The following is a 23058-nucleotide window of genomic DNA, read 5'->3' as shown; positions in this document are numbered from 1 at the left end:
AGCTCCCAAATTTTTATGTCCACTCAGACCTTTTTGCTGAGATCCACACCTACAGACAAGAGAAGGCAGACACTAGGAATCTCCACCTAGATGTTTCTACCTAGATGTTTTGAATTTCAAACTCCTTCCAAAGGATCATTTCTTCCTGTATTCTCTTACCTCCAAAAATGTCATCTCCATCTACCACATTGCCCACAGAAGAAAGAAGAAAGCCGTTCTATTAACAGCCGCTGGACACATGTGCTATTAAGTACCTCATGTATAGCTGGTCCAAACCAAGATGTGCTGTCAGTGTAAATTATGCACCAGACTTCGCTCAGAGAAAGAAGACAAAATATTTTTATATCTTAGACTGATTTCTTGTTGAAGTGATAGTATTCTGGATATATAAGATTAAATAGAATAAATTAAAGTTTTTCCTTTTCTTTTTTAATGTGCTACTAGAATATTTTCAATTACACGTGTGGCTTGCATTTGTGATCTGTATTCTATTCCTATTGGATGGTCCAGCTCTAGACCCTTCTCTACCTTTTAGTCACTCCTAATTGGTCAAAAAGTCCCAGTGACTCACCTGAGTTAAGACGAGGTTCACCATGTGAGCAAAGTGGGCTGAATTTGAATTCTAGCTTCACTAGTTTTTGATGCCTGTGAACCTGGGGCATTATCTAATCTTTTTGAGCCTCAGTTTCCTTAACTATCAGATGGATTAAATGATAGTTCTCATTCCTCAGTTCAGTTCAGTCGCTGAGTTGTGTTCGACTCTTTGCGACCCCTCAGGTTCTTGCAAATGAAGAGGATAAATGTGAGAGGATACATGCGAAGCACTTACTGTGGAGATAAAAGCACAGGAATGCCAAGAAAGAGCCCCGCCTCTCACTGTCATAGTTCAGACTCTCATCATCTCAGGCCAAGTCTCCTGTAATAGTTTCTTCATCTCTAGTCCACCATGCCCTCTTACCCTGCATACTGCCACCAGATTAAACATTTCCTAATGCAAAGAGTATCAAAGCATTTAGTGAGTCTCCATCACCCTTGGAATAAAGCCCAACATCCTTCCTATGCTATGCAAGGCCCTCCATGACCTGACCCCACTGGAAATACCAACCCCGCCTCCTGACAATCCACAATGGCCATCATGAACCAGCTGGGTGCTGCCCCAGCTCCTACTGACACACACCTCTCTCTGTCTGTGGTATACATGCCCTCTACTTGTCCACAAGGCTCAGTTCAATTGGCACCTCTTTAGGGAAGCTTCCCCTGGTCCCTGCTATGCCTGTGCCCATACCAGGAGCCAGACATTAGGAGCCACTCCTGCAGCTCCTCACCCACTTGAGGTTTGGCTCCATTGTCACACTTCCCTCACTTATTTGGTTGACCTGTCTGTCTGTCCTAGAAGACCCTGAGCCATCTGAGGGCAGGATATGCTCTCAGATCCACGCCAGATCCACATCAAGCATGGTGCCAGGCACAACGTGGGGTATCTCCTATAGAAGAATCTCCTATACTTTATCCACTCACTCGACAAACATTCACTGATGCTTGTTGAGTGAATGGATAAAGTATAGGAGATACTCCCGAGAGGAAGAGGGAGAGTGAGAGTAGTGAGGTCAAACAGCAAAAAATCTGAAGACTAACCAGAGGAGAAATGGATGCTTCTTGGTCGTGCAGACAGAGGAATGAGAGAGGAAAGAATCTGGGCAGGGAGTCGGTCATGAAGGATTTGAAATGAAAGACTATAAAAAACAAGAAGATCGTGAAAAGAACAGAACCACATTTGGTACTGCTGGTGGTTTAGTAACTTCCTCTGCAATGATTCCAGGAAGAGACAAGGCTCTAGGAAGGCAAAATAATATAAAGAAAGGATGAGGTATCAGCAGCCCATTCAGGGATTATTTGTCATCAGGACTAGATACATGGGTGATACAAGTAAATGTCAACCTGATGACTACGTGATGAGACTACTAATAATTTACTGGGGCCGGTGCCCAGGAATTTTTTTTACTGTAGTGCAAATGCCAAGCATGGAAATTTTTGACACGTTATAGATAGGAGAGAGCAGATAGTGTATTTGAGAATAACGATGCGAAATGCCAGAATAATCACAAGAGAAAAGTCTGAATGCATAAGAAGGTTTAGAGGATTCCAGCTTTACCACAAACATGGTTTATAAGAAAAGTCACTTATGAAAAAGAGAAATTCCAGTATATAAAACCCACTTACCAAAACACTTAGCTTTCCAGAATGCATAATAGTAATATCGTGTCTTTGAACACACACACAATATCAAAAGCAGCAAATAATACCAGGAAGGTAGAGAAAGTGGGAAGTATGACATTTTGTGGCTCACAGGGCATATGAATGGGAAAATACGTACTTCTACACACAAACCACAACCTTCACAAGAACACCTAAAGGCTTCATTCGGAGACCTCAGGTCTCATCCCTCAGGAGAGCCTCTGTCACACTTTTCGTGTAAAAGATCTCATGGGAGAGGCCTTGTGTGGGGAGAAGGAGCAGCAGGGAGAATCGAGATGAGAGGGTGAAAAGATCAAACGATCCTTGGCCATCATCCCTGACCATGAGCCAGTCCACCCGTTCGAGAGTTCTCTGGACAAGGTAAACATTTAGGATACACTTATGCTAGAAACAATGTGTTGTTTATCTGAAATTCACATTGAACTGGCTGTTCTGTATTTTATCTCTCACCCCGACTTCATGAGACATACACTTCCTCATTCGTTCTTCCCTTGAGCCACACGTCTCAATAATTGAGGAAAACGCGAGAAGTCAACACAGCCAACAACGATTATGTGCCCAGCCCCATGCTGAGTGGGTTAGGGGAATATGTCACTTGTTTTTCCCCAGCACACTATGAGGCAGGCTTTAAAAATTTTACTTACCTACTTATTTTTGGCTGTACTCGGTTCTCATTGCTGCTTGTGGGCTTTCTCCAGGTGCAGTGAGCGGGGCTGCTCTCTAGTTGTGATGCTCAGGCTTCTCATTGCAGCGGCTTCTCTTGTTGCAGAGCATGGGCTCTAGGGCACACAGGCTTCAGTGGTTGTGGCTCATGGACTTAGTTGCTCTGCAGCATGTGGAATCTTTCCAGACCAGGGATCAAACCCATGTCCCCTGCATTGGCAGGTGGATTCTTAACCACTAGATCATCAGAAAAGTCCCATTTCTGTTTTAAAGATGAGGAAACTGAGGCTCAGAGCGATTAAATAACTTGCTCAAGGTCACCCAGATAGCCAGTGGTAGAGCCAGGATGTGAACTCTGGCAGTCTGACTGCAAAGCCCACATACTTGCCCATCTTACTTGACATGGTGACAACAGCTGGCAAGGGGCAGAGACATTGAGTCCCCAAGAAGAGTAAGAGAGAGTGAGAGCACAGGGAATGAGCAGGGGTCCCCTGACTGAGGCCTTATAGGAGCAGCTGAAGTTCAACCAGCTGCCTTTATCTAAGTTAGAGGAGTGTGCCTATGATTTTAGGCACGTGCAGTCCCACACTGGGACTGGGAGCTTGGTTAGAAGGGCACCAGGTGAATTTCTTCAGTCCCCACTGAAGCCCATTTGGGGGCCCTTGTACAGTAGACAACCTGCACAGCTGTACATGTACAGCAGCCTGAGTTAGACGGCAGGAGGAGGACCAGTATAGAGGGAGGATGTGGATGGCTGCTTAGAGAACAGTGAAGAGCCATTCACTAAGGCACATTTGCAAAGGGTAGGTGGTGCTCTGAAGTCAGTTTAGAGAGACAGGTTGGAAAGAGACTGCTGAAGGCCTGAAATGAAAACAAGAGAGTCTTATTATTTTAAGGTGTTTTGTTTTTTTTTTAATGTGGACCATTTTTTAAGTCTTTGTTGAATTTGCCTGTAATATTGCTTCTGTTTAACGTTTTGGTTTTTTGGCCACAAGTCATGTAGGATCTTAGCTTTCCGACCAAGGACTGAACCCACATCTCCTGCCTTGGAAAGTGAAATCTTAACCACTAGACCACCTGGGAAGTCCCAAGAGAGACTTGAGTGGATCTGGGAGATAGCGTGACAACATGACATTGACAAATTCTGAATAGAAAAATGACCCTCAGAAAGTGTGTGTGTCAGAACTCTTCAACTCACAGGGGTTTTTACTCCATCAAGCAGGCAGCGCAGGGTGGAGGGAGGATGGGAGTGCATCAGCTAATGTGACAGCAGCTGATCTAAAAGACACGAGAAAATGAAACAACAGACTGGAAAAGAGGACAAGGAACGGGGAACAGAAAACACAAAAGAGGGAAAGTGAGTGAGAAGCCGAATTTCTTCCACTTTGTATTTCCCCAAGCGTCCCTCAAGGAAGAGTTGACCTGTTCTGATTTATTTTCTTCTCCTGAGGCTTGGAAAGGGCCACGGGCATGGCACAGTTTGCTTTCACAGCAAGGCATCTGATCGCATTTTTCGTGATACCATAGAGAACAAGATAAGAAAGACAGGTAGAGAGATAACTACTGAAGCTGGAAGGTTTGCAGTTGATACACAAAAAATAGTGATGAACACGTGAATGTCAACCTGGAGGGAGTTTTTAAGGAAGGAAACAGAGTTCAGAGATAACCAATTTGCTTATGACCACGCAATTATTAAATGACGGAGCCAGGATTCAAACCTAACTCTGCTTGACTCCAAAGCCCATGTTCTGTTTATTGTGGAATAAAGACCAAAAAGCCATCGAATTTGCTTATGAAAAGAGAGTTGGAAGAGATAACCAAGAGGAGGGCTACAAATCCACACCTAGATAAGTTGCAATGAACTAAAGACTTGCCAACAGGGAGCAAAAACAAGAGGAAAGTCAGAGAGATTAAAGTTGAACCTCACATTTTCTTTCCCAAAAACATCCCCTGAAGAAGTGGACAAGCCTGGCTTGACCCTCCTTCATGTTAAGAAACACTTGGACTTTTGTTGTAGTTGCTGTATCCCTCACAGCCAACAGTGTGACACCACTATAAAAATCTTGTTGCTGTTCAGTTGCTAAGTCGTGTCCAACTTTCTGCAAGCCCATGGACTGCAGCACTCCAGACTCCTCTGTCCTCCACTATCTCCCAGAGCTTGCTCAAATTCACGTCCATTGAGTCGGTGATGCTATCTAACCATCTCATCCTCTGCCGCCCCCCTTCTCCTTTTGTCTTCAAACTTTCCCAGCATCAGGGTCTTTTCCAGTGAGTCAGCTCTTTGCCTCAGGTGGCCAAAGTAGTGGAGCTTCAGCTTCAGCTTCAGCATCGGTCCTTCCAGTGAATATTCAGGGTTGATTTCCTTTAAGATTGACTCATTTGCTCTCCTGGCTTTCCAAGGGACTCTCAAGAGTATTCTCTAGCACCACAATTTGAAAGCATCAATTCTTTGGCACTCAGCTTTCTTATGGTCCAACTATCACATAACTACCGGAAAAACCATAGCTTTGACTACACGGACCTTCTGTATAGATCAAACAATTACATAGTCCTATACTACTCAGCCCAGCTGAAACCACATCTTGAATCCTGAATCCAATTCTAGGTAACACATTTTGAGAAGAATATTGGAAAACTGCAGTGTGACCAGGAGAGCAAGGAGTTAGTGTGGTGGAGGACCTGGGATGGTGGGAGAGGGTGATATTTAAGCTTGCTGCTGCTGCTGCTAAGTCACTTCAGTCGTGTCCAACTCTGTGTGACCCCACAGACGGCAACCCACCAGGCTCCGCTGTCCCTGGGATTCTCCAGGCAAGAACACTGGAGTGGGCTGCCATTTCCTTCTCCAATGCATGAAAGTGAAAAGTGAAAGTGAAGTTGCTCAGTTGTGTCCGTCTCTTGGAGACCCCATGGACTGCAGCCCACCAGGCTCCTCTGCCCATGGGATTTTCCAGGCAAGAGTACTGGAGTGGGTTGCCATTGTCTTCTCCATATTTAAGCTTAGACACAAGAATTTGGGGCTTGTGAGTATCATCTTCTTATATTTTTTTTCTTCTTAGGGAAAAATTCAGACCGAAAATTATCATCAGACATTTTGGTTTCATGTAACCAGTTCACCAAGCTGTTAGTCTGTTCCTTTCAAGTCCACCTGCCCCACCCCCACCACGCCCATTCTCTGTCATCTTAATAAATTAGGAAAAGACCAACTTTCTGAATCACTTTCAGCTTTGAGAATCCGAGATTTAGGGCCTACTTGAATAAAACTGGAAATTAAAAAAGAAAGAGAATGACTTTAAACAAGGCCCATACAGGTGTTCCTCTGTTCAAACAAACTCAAATTAAGACCTACATATCCAAAAAGTAAGAATATTCCAGTTATTCATTTGATGGAAGCAATTCACAATATCCTCCCTTCTGTTGGCAGCTTTTTAGTACCTTTATGGGGTGACTTGATCAATAAAAATGTAATTACCTCCAATTTCTCAGGGATAGACATGAAATGAAGGAAGGCAAGCTGTCATAAGGGTTCATGTCCGCTTTTGCCAGCTTTTGAGACCAGTGAACTAAAACAATGACCTGCATTCCAATAATAAATGGGGGCTGGGGAATATAAGTAAAAGTGACAAGAAGATTGAAGTAGCCGTGGTCACGCAGTCATCCACTCTACCCTTTGTGCTTTGGTGAAGTTAAGGTGGCCCCGAGCACAGATGGTGCGGGAAGGGAGGGGGAGGCCGAGAGTATTTGTGGTGTTTGTGAATGGTGTTACAGCGCTGGTGACAACAGAGTAAGAAGATGAAGGCTTTCAAATATGTGATAAATGAGCCAAGCTTTCAGAGCCCAAATCAATAAAAACAAATGCGAAGCGAACAGAAGGGGAAAAGGGAAAGAGAACATGAAGGCACCATAAAATCCTGGTGATAAATTCCAGAGGAAATCATGATGTGAATAGAAAATAGGAAGTGAAAAAATGAAGCCTGGGGATTTGTAAAATGTCTGTCTGTCTGTCTCTTTCTTGTCTTCCACTCAAATATACCACCATTCCCCCCGGCCCTCCGTACAGGGCTCCTTAAGTAATTTCTGATTCTGTGTGGGTATTTTTAAGGCTTCACTCCTGGTTGGGTTTCGCCAGCAGGATTCATGGTGTTTCTGCAGACAATTGTTATTGCTTTAGGAAACAATCAGGATAAAACGAGGAAGTGGCAAGTGATAGATTCGTCTCGCAGCAGAGTCAGGCTAGAGGTAACATCTCAGTAGGGTGGGCTCTTTCTGTTTCATTTTTGTTGCTGTTATTTTGGATTGATGTTTTCATGGGGCTATTTAAATAAGAACAGTATAGAAGATTTTTAAACACGGACATTTTAGATATACTTTTTCTAACTAGATTCATGGTAAGTTTCACTGGTGTTTGGAAGACACAGAAAAAGAAGTTGAAAAAAAGCAGAACAGGGACTGCCCTTGGTGTTGCAGTGGTTAAGACTTTGCCTTCCAGTGCAGAGGGTGCTGGTTTAATCCCTAAGATCCCACATGCCTTAGGCCTAAACCCCAAAACACAAGACAGAAGCAATACTGTGACAAGTTCAGTAAAGACTTTGCAAATGATCCACATTAAAAAGAAGAAGAAGAAATAGAACACATTGTAGGAAAAGGTGATGGTGGGAACCTTTAGAAAAACATGGCATCACAAGAGAGAAACAGGGAGGGAGAGAGAGGGGGAGAACAGAAAGGAGAGAAGAGAACAGCTCCTTATAAGTTTATTAATTGAGATTGTTTCCACGTCTGGAACTGCCTGAAAACACAATTGCTTGGTGTAAGGTCAGCCAGGTTTATTAGAGTCTTTGCTCTTTGACCAAAGAGCAATGGGCTTGAAATTTGAGGGTATGTGAGGAATTGTTCCCGTCAATTGCTTGGCTGAAAGACAGCAACCCAGGAAGGTTCAGAGGGCCCTAAGCTAGTTAGCAATTATCCTGAACTGGTGCAGGACTTGCGTACTTTGCTAGGACAGAGAAGAAAGGGCACAGTCTTAGGAACCAGCAGACATGTACCCTAATCTCTCACCTCATTTTCTCATTCATTAAGTTCCCTGGTGGTCCAACTGTTAAGCCTCTGTGCTTACAATGCAGGGACACGGGTTTGATCCCTGGTTGGGGAACTAAGGTCTTACATGCTCCATGGTACAACAAAAAATATTTAGAAAATGTGAATAATAATGATGATTATGATTATGCATTTTGCAAACAGTGGCCCTTTGTGAAGCCCTTGGCACATAATGGGTCATATCGATGAATGGAAATTAGTTTTAGCTGGTTCTTGTTCCTAGGCATTGGTGAGGCATGTTCCCTGAGGTCTTCCTACAGGGAAGAGCTGGGACTTCCTGTTTCAAGATAGCAACACAGTGACCGAGCTCTGGGCCCACGGATAAGGTTCAGAAGCCAAATCTGTTTTGTGTTTCTCAACCTTCCATTTCCCCACTTCCCTTTGGTCAGTGCTATCTTTTCTCGTTACTTACTGGATTGTCTTGATTACAATGCACTGTGATGACATTGCAGCCCGGGGTCCTCAGTAAGCCGGGAGAAGCTAATACTTGCCCAGAGGAAGATGGGGGCAGAGATGGGGGCCTTGAAAAGCTGCAAAGGAATATATGCTTGTGTTACGAGTTTTGACATCTTTGAAGTTTAAAAATTTTTTTTTTCTCTACGAAACAGAATGGTAGATAGCTAAGAGGCCAAAAGTGCTTTGGAGAAAGATGCATTAAACTGTCGATTCCCAAGGATGAGCCATACCTTCTGTATCATCTTCCCAAAACACTGTGCTGTGGGGTAAGAAATCTCTCAAGCCCTGATGAGGAAACTGTAGCACAGAGAACTTGTTTTCCCCTGCTACCAACTCAGCAACAGACTTGAGCGTTGAAACCAGGTCACTGTGGCTGGCAGCCTCACCTGGCAGAGTGACAAGACAGGAAAAAAGAATTTGCTTGAGTTTGAGAGAACACACCCACTACGTTTAAAGAAAGAGATCTTTTTCTTACAAAAAGCTTGAAAATGAATGAGATCTTATACGGTATGCTTTGAGTTTAACAAGAAAGTTGTGTTTTATAAGCCGCACTGGTGTTGATGAAAGAAAAGTAAGGTAATAAATATTCAGAAGAAAGAAGAGCAAGTGACCCTTCTTCTGTTGTTGTTGTTCAGTCACTCGGTTGTATCTGACTCTTTGCAACCCCATGGACTGCAGCACGCCAGGCTTCCCTGTCCTTCACTATCTCCTGGAATTTGCTCAAACTCATGTCCATTGAGTCGATGATGCCATCCAACCATCTCATCCTCTGCCGCCCTCTTCTCCTCCTGCCCTCAATCTTTCCCAGCATCAGGGTCTTTTCTAATAAGTCGGCTCTTTGCATCAGGTGGCCAAAGTAGTGAAGCTTCAGCTTCAGCCTCAGTCCTTCCAATGAACACCCAGGACTGATCTCCTTTAGGACTGACTGGTTGAGCTCCTTGCAGTCCAAGGGACTCTCAAGAGTCTTCTCCAGCACCACAGTTCAAAAGCATCAATTCTTCGGTGCTCAGCCTTCTTTATAGTCGAACTCTCACATCCTTACATGACTGGTGACACTTCTCCTGGGCATCACTCAATTTACACGGCAGGGGGGGAGGGGGGGTATCTGCACAGGGACTGTCTCCTAACTTGTCTCTTCCCTCTTCTACCTCCCGCCCCCTCCCATCCTCTGCCCAAAACAAAACAAAAAACCTTAAGGAGGAAAATAAGAGCTAATTTTAAAAGAGGAAAGCATCCTTGAGACCAGCGAAATCTCCATAATCCACAGTGACAGACAGGGACCAGCAGAAGAGCAATTTGATTAAATAAGGATATCAGGAGCTTAGAGGGACTCTCTAGTTTATGTCACGTTTGTCTGTTAGTCTTTGAAATATATTTCTTTAGCTTCCAAGCCTGGAAACCAAGTGCCTTCTAGCTGGAGAGATGATTTCCATTTGGAAAATAGGAAAAAAAAAAAAACAACAACAAAAAACTCAGGGCAAAGTCAAGGGGTCCAGGTGGGTCTGGAGATCCCAGGTTGGACTGAAACTAAGAGGCTGGCAGAGGGTCTGCAGGAAGCCCTGATGGGGAAAGATGTTAGAAGCTCGGGCTGGGTACCACCAGCCTTGCAATGGATGGTTATGGGCTGAGCTTGAGCCCATCCCAGGCAGCACGCCTCCACGTTTCCTATCCCACTGCCTGCTGCCCATTAGCTACCTGACAGGGACCGCTCTGTCGCCGCTTTCCTCAATGAAGCATTTAGAGGATGCATTGTTCTGTGTGGGACACACCTGTGCAGGGAGATGGCGCATTCCCTGAGGCTTCCGTTCATAAGCCACTTCCTAGTGGCTCCAGGACTGGCATCAGCAGGTCAGCCGTCAAGGAATTACCATCCTTGGAGAAGCTTCAAAGGCCCTGTGTAGTTGCATGTGTTCACCCAGGGTGGTCATGCCAGGGGATTTATCCTTTCCTGGGGCTTGATGTTGTCACTGTTGTTTAGTCGCTAAGTTGTGTCCAGCTCTTTTGTGACCCCATAGACTGTAGCTCACCAGGCTCCTCTGTCCATGAGATTTCCCAGGCAAGAATACTGGAGTGGGCTGCCTTTTCTTTCTCCAAGGGCTCTTCCTGACCCAGGGATTGAACTCATGTCTCCTGCATTGGCAGGTGGTTCTTTACCACTGAGCCACCAGGGAAGTCCTTCCTGGAGCTTGGGAGGAGAAAATAATGAGTCACCTGGGGACGAGAAAAAAATAAGAATGTCCCTGTGGACAAAATCATTTTAAATGGAGGCTTTTAGAGAGCACTAAAATCTCAGCCAGCTAGCCAGAAATGGTTTGGTGGGGTACATTTTGCTTGTCTTGGCTCACTCTGGTTGCAATAAAAACCAGAAATGTTTATATCCCATGGAGAGAGTACCTATGGAAACAGGCCAGATCCTCCTGAGAAGGCCTCTGAGATGCTAAACCCAAAAAGGAATGGTCCTGCCTCTCTGACGTGGGAGATCCATAGAAGCATAGGAGCTGTTGGTTGTAAATTGTTTAAAGCAGAAGCCCCTGGTGGCTGCTTCCAAGTTCACGGCTATCTGCCGTCGATGGTAGCAGCCATGATTTCAATTCCCACTTCACCCTCCACACATGACTTCAGATCCAAATCTCCAGAAAAAGGAGAAAAGGGATCTTATGAAAATAGGATTGGAGGCACTCTATTATAAGGGTTCCAGAGGACAAGTTAGGAGTAATTCAAGAGTAGGCGCAGAAAAGGAATCTGTAAGCCTTGTAAGACGTTCAGCAAGAAGGTTATTTCCAGCATAGCTGGCTGATTAAGAGGCACCCTGTGAGCAAGAATTCTGCTGGTTTAGAACAGAGTCAAAATGTTGTCATTTGAGAAACCAAAGTGAGGAAAGACCAGCCTTGATCTCTTGGTCATGCTCAGCCTTTTTCCTTTTTTTCTTTTTCCACTTCTTTTCCGAATCAGATTGATTTAGGTCTCTGGAAGAATATTTAAGCCAAGGTTAACAGGTGAGTGATAGGTAGTTGTCCACCCTGTGTGTGTGTGTGTGTTAGTCATTCAGTCATCCCACTCTGCAACCCCATGCACTATAGCCCACCAGGCTCCTCTGTCCATGGAATTCTCCAGGCAAGAATACAGGAGTGGGTAGCCATTCTCCTCTCCAGGGGATCTTCCCGACCCAGAGACTGAACCCGGGTTTCCTGCATTGCAGGCAGATTCTTTTACCATCTGGGCCACCAGAGAAGCCCAGCTGTCCACCCTATGAGTACGAGTTTTCAAGAAGGGCCCTCTATGACCTTTCTCAGTTTCCTGTTCTGTCCAATGCCCAGTAAGAGGTGATAAATGAAAGCAGAAGGGCCCTAAGCACAGCTGGAAGGTTAAGATAAAAGAAAACACACAGTTGAGGTTTCAACACACATCAACCTAGACCCACAGGCAGGAGTGAGGGGCTGGTCACTTGGAGATGAAAGGGGACCTGCTTCCCAGGGAGCTCAAGGAGAACTGAAGCATCAGAAAATGTGTAGGAGCAGATGTCTTCCGATTCTTTTCCATCGAAGCAATCTGTATTTTGTGGGTTTGAGAGTCTTTGAAATGTTAAAGTTTATATGCCTTAAAATGCACCAGAGACAAAGAAGACAGTCGCCAACCTGTCTGGAGAAAGATTGTGAGGGACTCAAGATGCATAGAAAAGTGACGAGATGCAATCCATGGTTTGGGGTGCACCATTGCCCTCTATTGGATTAAATAAATCAAACCTTTAATGTGGGTGCATGTTTCATTATCTCTGGCTGAGTCTGCCAAGAAGTCAGGGCACCTTTGAATGGGAAATTAATCGATCCTTGTAAATGGGTCCTTCCGTCGGCTGCCCCTCTTCTGAGGAAATCAATTACAGTTGTAATTCTGATGGCAGGTCGTTCATCATGTTGCCAGTCGCTCAGCGAGCATTTGCTAGGTGCCAGTAAGCACTGGTGAGGTAGCACAAGGCATGTAAGGAGAAAGAACAACAACTGCTACTGTTCATCAGATGCCTACTGTGTGCCAGAGTCTTTATTCACATTTACACACAAGACCCCCATGAAGTAAGGGTGGCTGCTACCGGGTTAGGAAGGCAGGAGGAAAAGGGGATGACAGAGGATGAGGTGGTCGGATGGCATCACCGACTTGATGAACATGAGTCTGAGCAAGCTCTGGGAGTTGGTGAAAGACAGGGAAGCCAGGCGTGCTGCATTCCACGGGGTCTCAAAGAGTCAGACACGACTGAGCGACTGAACTGAACTGAATCAGGTTAGGGATGAAGAAGCAGGATGCTTGGGAAGTAAATGGCACATCTGAGGTTCAAATCCAGGTTCATCTACTCCTGAGACCCCAGGAAGTTTACAGACTACCAGGGGAGATAGGATATAGCTAAAAACATCTGCATGGGACTTCCCTATCCAGTGGTTAAAACTCCTCTGTTCCACTGCAGGAGGCAGAGGTTTGATCCCTGGTCCAGCAACTAAGATCACACATGCTTCAGGGCATGGCCAAAAATATATAAATAATAAAATAAAAATAGCCTATTCCCAAACTCTCTAAAAAACAAAAAGAAAAATTTTAAAGACTATACAGGGTCTATAAACTATGACCAGTAGGTCAAATTTGACTCACGTATTTTTTCCACAAATGAGATGGTTTTCACTTTTTTGAACAGTGGGGGAAAATTATAATAATATCTTCTGGCATGTAAAAATTATACAAAATTCAAGTTTCAGTGAGCATAAATAAAACTTGTTGTTTTTCAGTCGCTAAGACGTGTCTGACTCTTTCCGACCCCGTGGACTGCAGCACACCGTTTCCCTTAACCACCTCCTGGAGTTTGCTCAGACTCACGTCCACTGAGTCAGTGATGCCATCCATCTGTATTGGAACCCAGCTCCGCCTGCTGATTTACTGTTCTCTCGGGCTACCTGCCTGAAAAACGATATACGCCTGGTCGGGGCATAGTCTGTACAGTCCCCAAAGCTGAAAATCTCCTCTCTGGTCCTTTGCAAAAAAGGTCTGGAGGACTACTAGTCTATACTCGGGCTTCCCCAGTGGCTCAACAGGTAAAGAATCCACCTGCAATGCAGGAAATGAGAGTTCGATCCCTGGGTGGGGAAGATCCCCTAGAGGAGGAAATGTCAACCCACTCCAGTATTCTTGCCTGGGAAATCCAATGGACAGATGAGCCTGGTGGGCTACAGTCCATGGGGTCGCAAAGAGTTGGGCACAACTGAGCCCTCACATGCGTGTGCACGCGCATGTGCACGTGTACACGCGCGCGCGCGCACACACACACACACACACACACGAGTCTATACTACAAGGTAAAATGTTATATATCAATACATATAGGTTTTTACAAAGCATTTGGGGGTTAAGAAAAGGGGAAACTAATATTTATTTAACCCACCATGTGAGGTGGGAGAAGAGATACACAGGTGCGCTCTATTTTAAGACTCAGTGCAAGAAAAACCCAGCCTTTAAAACAGAGAAATTAAAAGGTAGCTATTTGCATAACAAAATTTTCCCTTTCATTTCATAAAGGGATTCACCATGGGGTTCCTCTGTAGAATGAGCCTCCATAATGCACGCTAATATGATTCCATTTACAAATATTCTCTTCATAATAACGCTTCAAGAACAGATCTGTTGTGTACAGTGAGGCTTAGCGAGCATCATTTTTTCCTGGCAACATAAGGTTTCCCACATCTGAAAAGTCACTGACCGTGTCAATTTAGGCGGGCAGGTGGGGAAGTGCTGCCTTCCCACTGACTCCAAGAGGGGCTTTGCCTGACAGATTGAAAGGGGGAGAATTTCCAGCATGTGTGCCTAGGAAACCCCATGGACAGAGGAGCCTGGCAGGATACAGTCCATGGGGTCACAAACAGTCAGACACGACTGAGCACACACACAGGATTCCTTCTTTCCCCGGGGCCTGAGCCTGAATCTTACAACAGCTCTGTGCTGTTATGCCAACACTCTTTTTCAGAGATACAGAAAATGGAAACTGTGGCTATTCATAGCCAAATTAGGAGGAGCTGAAATTGTTCAAGAAGTTGCTTCCCTGGTACCATTTTGATGGAAACTATGTGTTTCTTCTGAACACATCACCTGACTCTGGCTTTCAAATGCAGACTCTTTTAAAGAACTGTCTCCCAACTTCTGTTTTCATCCTCTGTGGTGACATATTTTAGAAGTAGATAAGCATTCCTAGTATATTGCCTGACTGTTTTTCAGGGATTTTGGTGGTACACGAAACTTAAATGGAAATACAAGGGCAGATAAAAGCATGCTGGGGGCATCCTGTTGGCATGCGGGATGATCTGTCTCAGGGCTGCTAATGGGCATTCCATGCCATTTGTAAAGCAGGAGAGGGAGAGAGATGCAGAGGGCTGGTGAGGAAACAGAGCCAGCACCTGGGGCAGGAGCCCTGCATGATTCAGAGGCGGGATTCCTGGACAAATGGTACCATCCCCGGGCCTGGGATGAATGGGGGAAGCGGCTGACAGCGGCACCTGAATGCTGTCACTTCTCATTCACACTATGGCAGGTAGCAATGCAGCCGTTTCTAAGACTGATCACTGGAAGGGAAAGCACATTTAACCCATCTGTGTGGCTCTCTGAAGAGGTGTCTGTCTTCATGTTCCCCTGAGGTCAGGAGCACTCTACTGCAAACAGCAGTGAGAAGGCTCCTCTGCGTTCTTGGGGCTGCTGCCCTTTCTTTCTCGGCCCCACCCCCACCTTTTCTCTCATGAAATTGTTGCTACCATGTTTTATCTCCATCATTTATTACTTTTCTCTTGCAGATGCAGTATGTAGTAGTGGTAGGTACAGACTATCAAACAAAATGGATAAATACTGAATAAACTGTGTTAGCTCTGTTTTCTTTTTCCCGGGTGGTAATTTTTAACTTTTCAAAATTAAAACTAATGGATAGCAAGGAATAGGATATCAATTTCCATGCATTTTTATGATCAAACAGAAGACCAACCCCTGGGGCTGGCACATTTACCGTTCTCTGCTATTAGGGAAGCAGGGAACAGTAAATTCAAGGGAAGAGCTTGCAAAGCCCTGTTATTTGAATGAAAACGGAGCAACCCCCAACCCCTTCCAGCAGGGGCATCTCTCTGCCACCAAGCAGCATCTGAACAGATTTCATTTCACAAATGGAAATGGGACGCAAGCAAATTTTTTCAAAGTGATTTCATGAAGAGTGGGCCTGTTTAATTGAGTTTTCTGAGCCAGGATTAATATTACAAGCTGGGGAGCTCTGCAGTGTGCCTCTGTTGTTGGCTTTGCGACACCACCTGCCTCCTGGGGGAAGGCAGAGAAAAGTGCCACCATTCAGAAGCAATTTTCCTTCTGCTTCCAGCCTTCTCACTGAATGACTTAGAGCCAGCCTGGACCAAGCATCCAGGCCTGATCTGAGTTACATGTAATGTAGGAAAGATCTTTCTAAGCTCAAGGTCATCTCTAGAGCATGGCTTAGATTCTTTTTTTCATCTCTAATGTATGTGATTTTCTAATATGTCTAGCATTTGCCCTCTCCTTGTCTCCATCCTGCTTATTAAGGTAAATTTGCATAGAAATGGGATCTTGGTTTTCAGGACCATTCACCTGACACTTGATCTCCTGATGTGACCAGTGTCTGCTGCTGATACCATGAGGGTGACCCACAGGAACCCATCATCCTGCAAACCAGAGGCAAGGCCTTAATTAGGGAAAGCTTTGCATGTGAAAGTAATGGGGTGAATCCAATCAGCAAAAGCATTTAGCTTTCACCCAGGAGGACAGAGTACTCCTTCCTGTTGAGTGGGTCATCCCAGGTCACAAAAATTTTAATTTGCCTTAGATGGACAGATCTTGAAGAAAGTGCATAAAAAGTATATAGATTTTGAGTCTGGAAATAAGTTTTGGCTGGTGATAAAGCTCAGGCAGTGAGCTATGACATTTTTCTTTGGTTCCTGAAATATTTTTTGCTTAATATGTCTTTGGAATTGGTAATGTTCATCCCTACAAATGGCCTTTGGAAGACCAAGCAAATGTGGAGAATCAGAGGAGGCGCCCCTTGCTACCACTGCTGCAGCAGTCAGCTTTAATCCCCTGCTCTATGTGAGTCACCCCCTCCCACGGGCAACCACCTTCCTTATTTACCTAAATCTCCTCATCTGGGCAGAAATTCCCACTGAGAGGACAACTGTGGTCCCAGTTTACTGGTCATTGAAAGTCAGTTAGGTTTGAAGATTTCTGAGCTACAGAGTTTCATACTTAAGACACATTTTGCAAAACATTAATGCCAAACAGCAGTGTTCAAGACGGTGTCCTGACAGTGAGCAGAGAACCAAAGAACTTGAGGGTCATGGAGAATAAGCATCAAATTTCAAAGAGAAAACTTTATAGGAGGCAGGGAAAATCAGAAGAAAATTATTTCAGCTTTTGGCTAGGCTGCCTTTGCTGAGGATAAATTCATTCTACAAAATTATTCAAAAATATAAATGCTATTCCCTCAGTTTTGTCTTGGATAACATCTGGTGTCTATTATTTAATTTCATCTTACATCCTTCTTCATTTGACATTATGATCACCCTTTTATGAACAAGGAAACTGAGACTCTAGGAGGTTTATTTCCTTGCACAAGATCACACAGCTGTCCATCAACAAAACCAGGACTTTGCTCTCTTTCTATTACACCCCACTGTCTCCTAAAAAACCCAACTATATTTCATTTGTAAGTTGACTTCTTTATCTTTATACAAGGGGCCAATATTTTCACTCAATCCAGAGGCATGAAAATGAAAATTTCCAGAACATGTTGGCTTTCAGAGTAATAATAATAAAATTTGGAATCTGAGTCTCCCAGTTCTAAAACGAGAATGCTTTCTACTCTCAAACCATGTAGAAGATGGTTAAGTTCCCCACTGACCAACGCTGCCTAATTCTCTTAAATGATTCAGATGTAAAAGAGAAAATGGCATCTGTCTAATTAACACTGCCTGGTTAAATATAGCTGCCGAGGGACAGTGTTTACAGAACAGTCCTTCCAGTCCCTCAGGCCCCAAGGTAGCGACGATAGCAAGCCTTCTGTCCTTATCAACCGGAAACAGAGATGCCCCAGAAATGATCATAGGCCAGGACAGCAAATGGGAATGAAAGGAGAGGGGGAAGGCGGTCACTGGCCTTCATTTCGTGCTCCTGGCATCTGGGGATGCAGAGAACGATGCTGGAAAGCGGATCCTAGGGGCTCAGGCAGCTCTTTCTGAAAACAAAAACCCTTCCTGTGCGCCTGCACCTCCGTCTCCAGCCTGAAGACATTGGACCCTCAACTGCCAACCGCTAGGACTGCCCTTCTCCTGGCAGAAAACACAATGACCACATTATTTCTCTTCCAGCTTCACGTTACAACATGGAAGCCATTGCCAAGTTCGATTTCATGGCCTCGGGAGAAGATGAACTGAGCTTTCACGCTGGCGATGTTCTGAAGGTAGGTGACGAGGGGCCCAGGAGAGCCGGGGAGAGTTTAGGTTATTCTGGTCTAATTGCTGAGTTAATCTAACAGTTGAACTGCTTAAACTGTTTCTCAAGAAACACAAACAGTTCTTTCAAAATCTGAAATTCACCTCAACCAAAAAGGTTTCTTCTGAGCACCCGTGCACTAACCACCAGGCGGGGTGATGGAAATCCAATTGGTATAAGCCACCATCCCTGTCCTGAGATGCTCGTGGTCTGGAGGGGGAGATACATCCATGTGCAGGGCTTCTCATAGATGTTTTTATCTAAGTGCTCAGGAGCACAGGTAGGAGACAAGTGATCCCACCTTGAAAGATGGTGTTGTAGGAAGGGGTGGCAACATCAGTTGTCAGGGAAAGCAGTAAAGGTGAGTCAGGCTTTTGGCTAAAGCTCAGAGATGGTCAAGCTCAGGCAGAGTCTGGTCAGCATTACGAGGCTCAGCATGGCTGGAACTTACAGGAGGAAGGTGTGGGTGGGGACACCTGAAAAGGCTGCTGGAGGAAACTCAGGTCAGTGAAGGCCACTCACACCTGGCCACTCTGGGGCTTCTCAAAGCTTGTCTTCCACCCACACTTGACTTGTAGTGGCAGTTTGCTGAGCTGAAGAGGCCTTGGACTTCTTCCACATTCCATGAGCCACACTTACATGGACTCTGCATCTCAGAGTGCCAAATAGCACAAGCCCTTAAAGCAGTCCCTGGGGAGTCTGCGGCACCCATGCCCCCCTGGCCTCTGAGCACCTCGGATAGCCTGATCCCCAGTCCTCTGCAGTCCATATGGCCACCATAGTCTCTCCGTTAAGATAAAAGCTTACTATGGAAATAACCTTGTCACACGTGATCAGGGGAATCAGAAAGTGTCTGTGGTGCACAAGTCAGGTAGAATTTGAACAACCCCCTCCCTGCCCTCTTCCTAGGTGGTACTAGTGGTAAAGAACCCGCCTGCCAATACAGGAGACATAAGAGATGCAGGTTCGATCCCTGGGTCAGGAAGATTTCCTGGAGGAGGGCATGGCAACCCACTCCAGTATTCTTGCCTGGAGAATCCCATGGACAGAGGAGCCTGGCGGGCTACAGTCAATGGGGTCGCAAAATGTTGGACACGACTAAAGCGACTTAGCGTGCACGCATCCCTCACTCTGAGCTTTTATCCTTCTAACTGCCCTCACTGTGCGAGATCTGGCAATGCGGCTGCCAAGAGCACGCCTTCAATGCTGGAGCTTCTCAAGGCCAAAATACTGCTTGGGCTGCTGACCCAGGAAAAAGTGACCTTCACTTCTTTGGGACCTTACCAAGGTCACTGAGGGGTCTGGGACAAGGTGAGAAGTCCCTCCCTTCCCTGTCAGGTACTGTGACCATGTGGTTATCAACCACTCTGCAGTGTTCTCACCCAGAAGAGGCCCTGGGAGGTGGGTGTGGGGCAAGTCCTATCCCTCACCTCCCATTTCAAACCAAACCATCCGGCTTAAGTTTTCCCTATTCTCCAGAAAAGGAAAAACAAAAAGCAAAAATCTTTCCTCAATTCTGCCTCAGCTCCTAATTTCTTTCCTCTCCTTCATGGCCACACTGGGAAGAATTCTCTGCGCTGGCTGTCTCCATTTCCTCACTTCCCATTCACTCCACTAGACCCTCTGGAATCTGACTCTTACCCCCATCACTCCCTTAAAGTCCACCAGTGACCTCCTGAGTGTAGAATGTAAGGACCCTGCCAAACACCTATAGGACTTGACACTGCTGACTGTCCCTCCTTGCATCTGAAAGGAGACCTATTTCACCTCGAAACACTGTACTCCACTCAGTATTTTCCTTTTATCCTGTCTCCCAAGCAACCCACTTCTTCACCGGAGAGGAGTCTGGTACCAGTCAAAAGGAAACTGGATGACCCATAAACGATCCCCATATTGTCAATATCACCCATTCTCCCTCTGACTGTTCAGACTATTGCCACATCCCTTGACTAAACTCATTGTCTCCTCTCTCTTCCTCCTTCATTCTAAAAACTAGTCCCAGAGGGATCTTTCTAGAAGATAAATTGGATCATATTACTTCCTTCCTCAGAAGTGTTCAGTGGTTCCCCATGACCAGTGGATGGAAATCTAAGCCATCGGAGCTCAACTTACCACCCAATCTCATCATGCTCGAGTGCAAGAACATGTATACACGCATACACACACTCACACACACATACACACATGCACATACTCATCTTTGTGTATGAAATGGCCCAAATCACACTGTAATATATACACTGTCCTTTTTCAGGCTCTCCCTGTAGTCTGAATGTCCTTCTTCTGCCCTCATGCATGTGACCACCTCTGCCAGGGAACCCTCATGAATCCTCCCCACCCACCTCTACCCCAGTAAACTCATCACCCCCTCTTCAGCTCCTCCATGGCATTTCACACACTCTGTTCAAGGCACTCACACCCTATTTACAAGCAGGCGAGCTTCCACTCTCTGCACCCGAGCACCACCTCTGCTGCTCTCCCCACATGCCATCCTGATTGTCCGGTCACATAGTGACTGCTTCACTCCCCAGAGCTCTGCAGGGGTGGGGGCTGGGCCTGCAGAAAGGTGAGGAAGTGTCAACGAATGAATGAATGAGAGGGTCATCCCACTGCTGGTCTGAGAGCAGAGTCTTGCCAGGTTCATCTTTGTGTCTTCCCAGCACCTAACACAAACCATGGCCCCAGATGGGCGCTCAGTACATATTTCTTGAGTTGTTAAACTGTGTTTCTGCACACTCATTTAAAATTCCCTCAGAAAGCCAAACCCTTCCTTCCTTTCAAATTCTATCCATTGCAGCCATAGTGGTAAAGAGGAAAAGGGATGGGTCTTGTTGGAAGTCTCATGGAAGGTCTGTATCATGGTGGTCAGTGGGCCCGCCTGTGGGTCTCCACATACAACTGTCTCATCCAGATATGGGTAGCAAGCCCCAGGAGCCTGGAAATTGGTGTTCTGTTTCTTGGGGGTTTTTTAATAAATTGTTTTCAAGGCCAGTTCTTAACTACCCCGGCAACGCACTCCTGAGTGCTCTTTCATGTTATGCCTTTAGTTCTAAAACACTAAACAGACTTTTTCATTAGAAGATACAAAAACTGTCTGATTTGCTCATCACCAGCTGCCCCCTGCAGACTGTGAGCTCCCCAGGGTGTAGGCCCCAGCTTATTCATCTCTGTATTCCCAGCACCCGAGTGCAAACAGCAGTTGCTCACTAGATGCTGATCCCAGAATGGTGAACAAGATGGCAGACATGGAACTCTAGCCAAATGACTGGATCCCATTTCTCCTGTGAGAGAAACATTCCAAACTCAGGAGCTGAATGTTTCATGTGCACATCATGACCTCTCAACCTGCAGCTGCACATAGCACCCAGCTTACGTTTCCCACTCGAATCTGCCAGTCGTTATTAAAAAATGTCTCTTGACCCAGGCCATCTCTATGTGCTTCTGCAATTCATCTAACACAACCCCATTTCTCCCACTAAAACAGCGACCAAAGAGCCCCCAGAGTTAGTCCTACGTAATTAACTTCTTCAACACTTCTGATTTCTGCTATGCCTCTAAGAGCTAAAATTTCATCCAATTTTGAAATTCTTCCAACCGTACATTTTGTCCTCTTCCCACGTCTAACTTATTCTCAGGCCACGTAACCCAGAAAATGATTCCGGCAGGCAACACCGTAAGAGTTAAGTTACAGCGAAGTTGAGGGTAAAACCTCACGGGTTTAGGCTGAACTCCTTGTGCAGGTTTGCACGATGGGGACAAGAGATAGAGAAACGGAGGAGATGGAGAGATGAGAGGGGCAGGAAGTACCAGCCCTGCCAACAACGGCGGGAGGAAACCACCACCACCACCCCCCAAAGACTCTTCTTTGCCGAAAGTGAGTTTTTTTTAAACCCTTGCCTTTTACACCTCATAAAAAGCCTATAAATTCGCCTCTTTGGGAACACCATGTCAGGCAGACCGAGCACCAGGTGGTGAGGAAAATGGACGGCATTTGGGGATAATCTTTCGGTGGCTAGAGGGTGTAAATGAGTGTGAGCCATGATTACTAAAATTACAGCCAGTTTTGGGTCAGAGAGCTAAGTGCAAAATGTAGTTCCTACCGCAATGAGCCCATTTCCAAATGGCCTCTTTTACTTCATCCCTGCTCACCTTGGTATTTGACATTTGCTGCCCAGGCCACACGTCTTCCCATGTGTGATGGGAGAAAGGAATTCCAGAGCCTTGAAATCTGGGGGAGCAGAGAGTAAAATGCCCTTGTGTTTCTTATGTGATGACGATGCCCTGGTGCCAAGTTTCCTAGTTCTTCTCTTGACCTAGATTTCCTGCTCCCCTACCCCTGCCACCCCGCTCAGCACACACATACCTGCACGTCCTTAGCGATACCAACAGTCACATTTGATATTAGAAACTATGAAGTTTCCTTTTCTCAGCAATTCTAGAACTCAAATATGGGACACACTTTTATTTCTTCAGAACAAATGATCACATTCAAAACATACACATAGAACACTTTAAAGAACTTATCAACCCTCCGTCAGACCTGAAGTTCTCCCTCATAAGAATATCACATTTGACAGAATTATATTTAAAAACACAGCCTGTACTCTCTGGAGGATGTCCAGGGACGAGGGCGCATTTGATCCCTGCATCAGCTCCGTGAACGGGCTGCCAGTTTTTATTGCCCCCATTTTGCAGATGATAATTGCCTCACCTGAGGTCAAACATCTAGGGGACCAAGGATCCAAGGACCAAGGGCTTCTCCTTCCAAACTCAGGAGTGATATCAGAACTAGGTCATCACTACTTCTCAATTACACTGCTCTCTTCAATTCTCTTCCCATCTCTGGGAGGCAGAAACCAGAGGCTTCAAGTCCACCCACTTTTTGGATGACTCTGAAATCCAGCTCCAGCCCCCACCTCACTGCTGAGCCCAGACACACATCTCCAATGCTCCCTGAGCTATCCTTCTCTGAGGGTCCCGGGGGCAACTTGATTCACCCACAGGCGGTCTGAGGTCCATGAGCTTTCCCTCAGACCTGTTCCTCCTCCTGTCTTTTCTATTTTGGTAAAA

At 45.6% G+C, this 23058-nt stretch overlaps 1 protein-coding gene across 2 annotated transcripts in view; it reads left to right on the top strand.

Moving 5' to 3' along the window:
- Nucleotides 1-23058, top strand: part of GRAP2 (GRB2 related adaptor protein 2) — a 67801-nt gene that overhangs the window by 28799 nt on the left and 15944 nt on the right. For both annotated transcript variants that reach the window (XM_043882109.1, XM_043882110.1), the window contains exon 2: nucleotides 17865-17956. In XM_043882109.1, coding sequence (XP_043738044.1) covers nucleotides 17879-17956 — 78 coding nt within the window. In that variant the 5' untranslated portion in view covers nucleotides 17865-17878. The remainder of the gene's footprint in view (nucleotides 1-17864; nucleotides 17957-23058) is intronic.

Source organism: Cervus elaphus, chromosome 22, assembly GCF_910594005.1.
Source record: "Cervus elaphus chromosome 22, mCerEla1.1, whole genome shotgun sequence".
Taxonomy (NCBI): Eukaryota; Metazoa; Chordata; class Mammalia; order Artiodactyla; family Cervidae; genus Cervus; species Cervus elaphus.
This window is presented reverse-complemented; position numbering and strand designations above follow the sequence as displayed.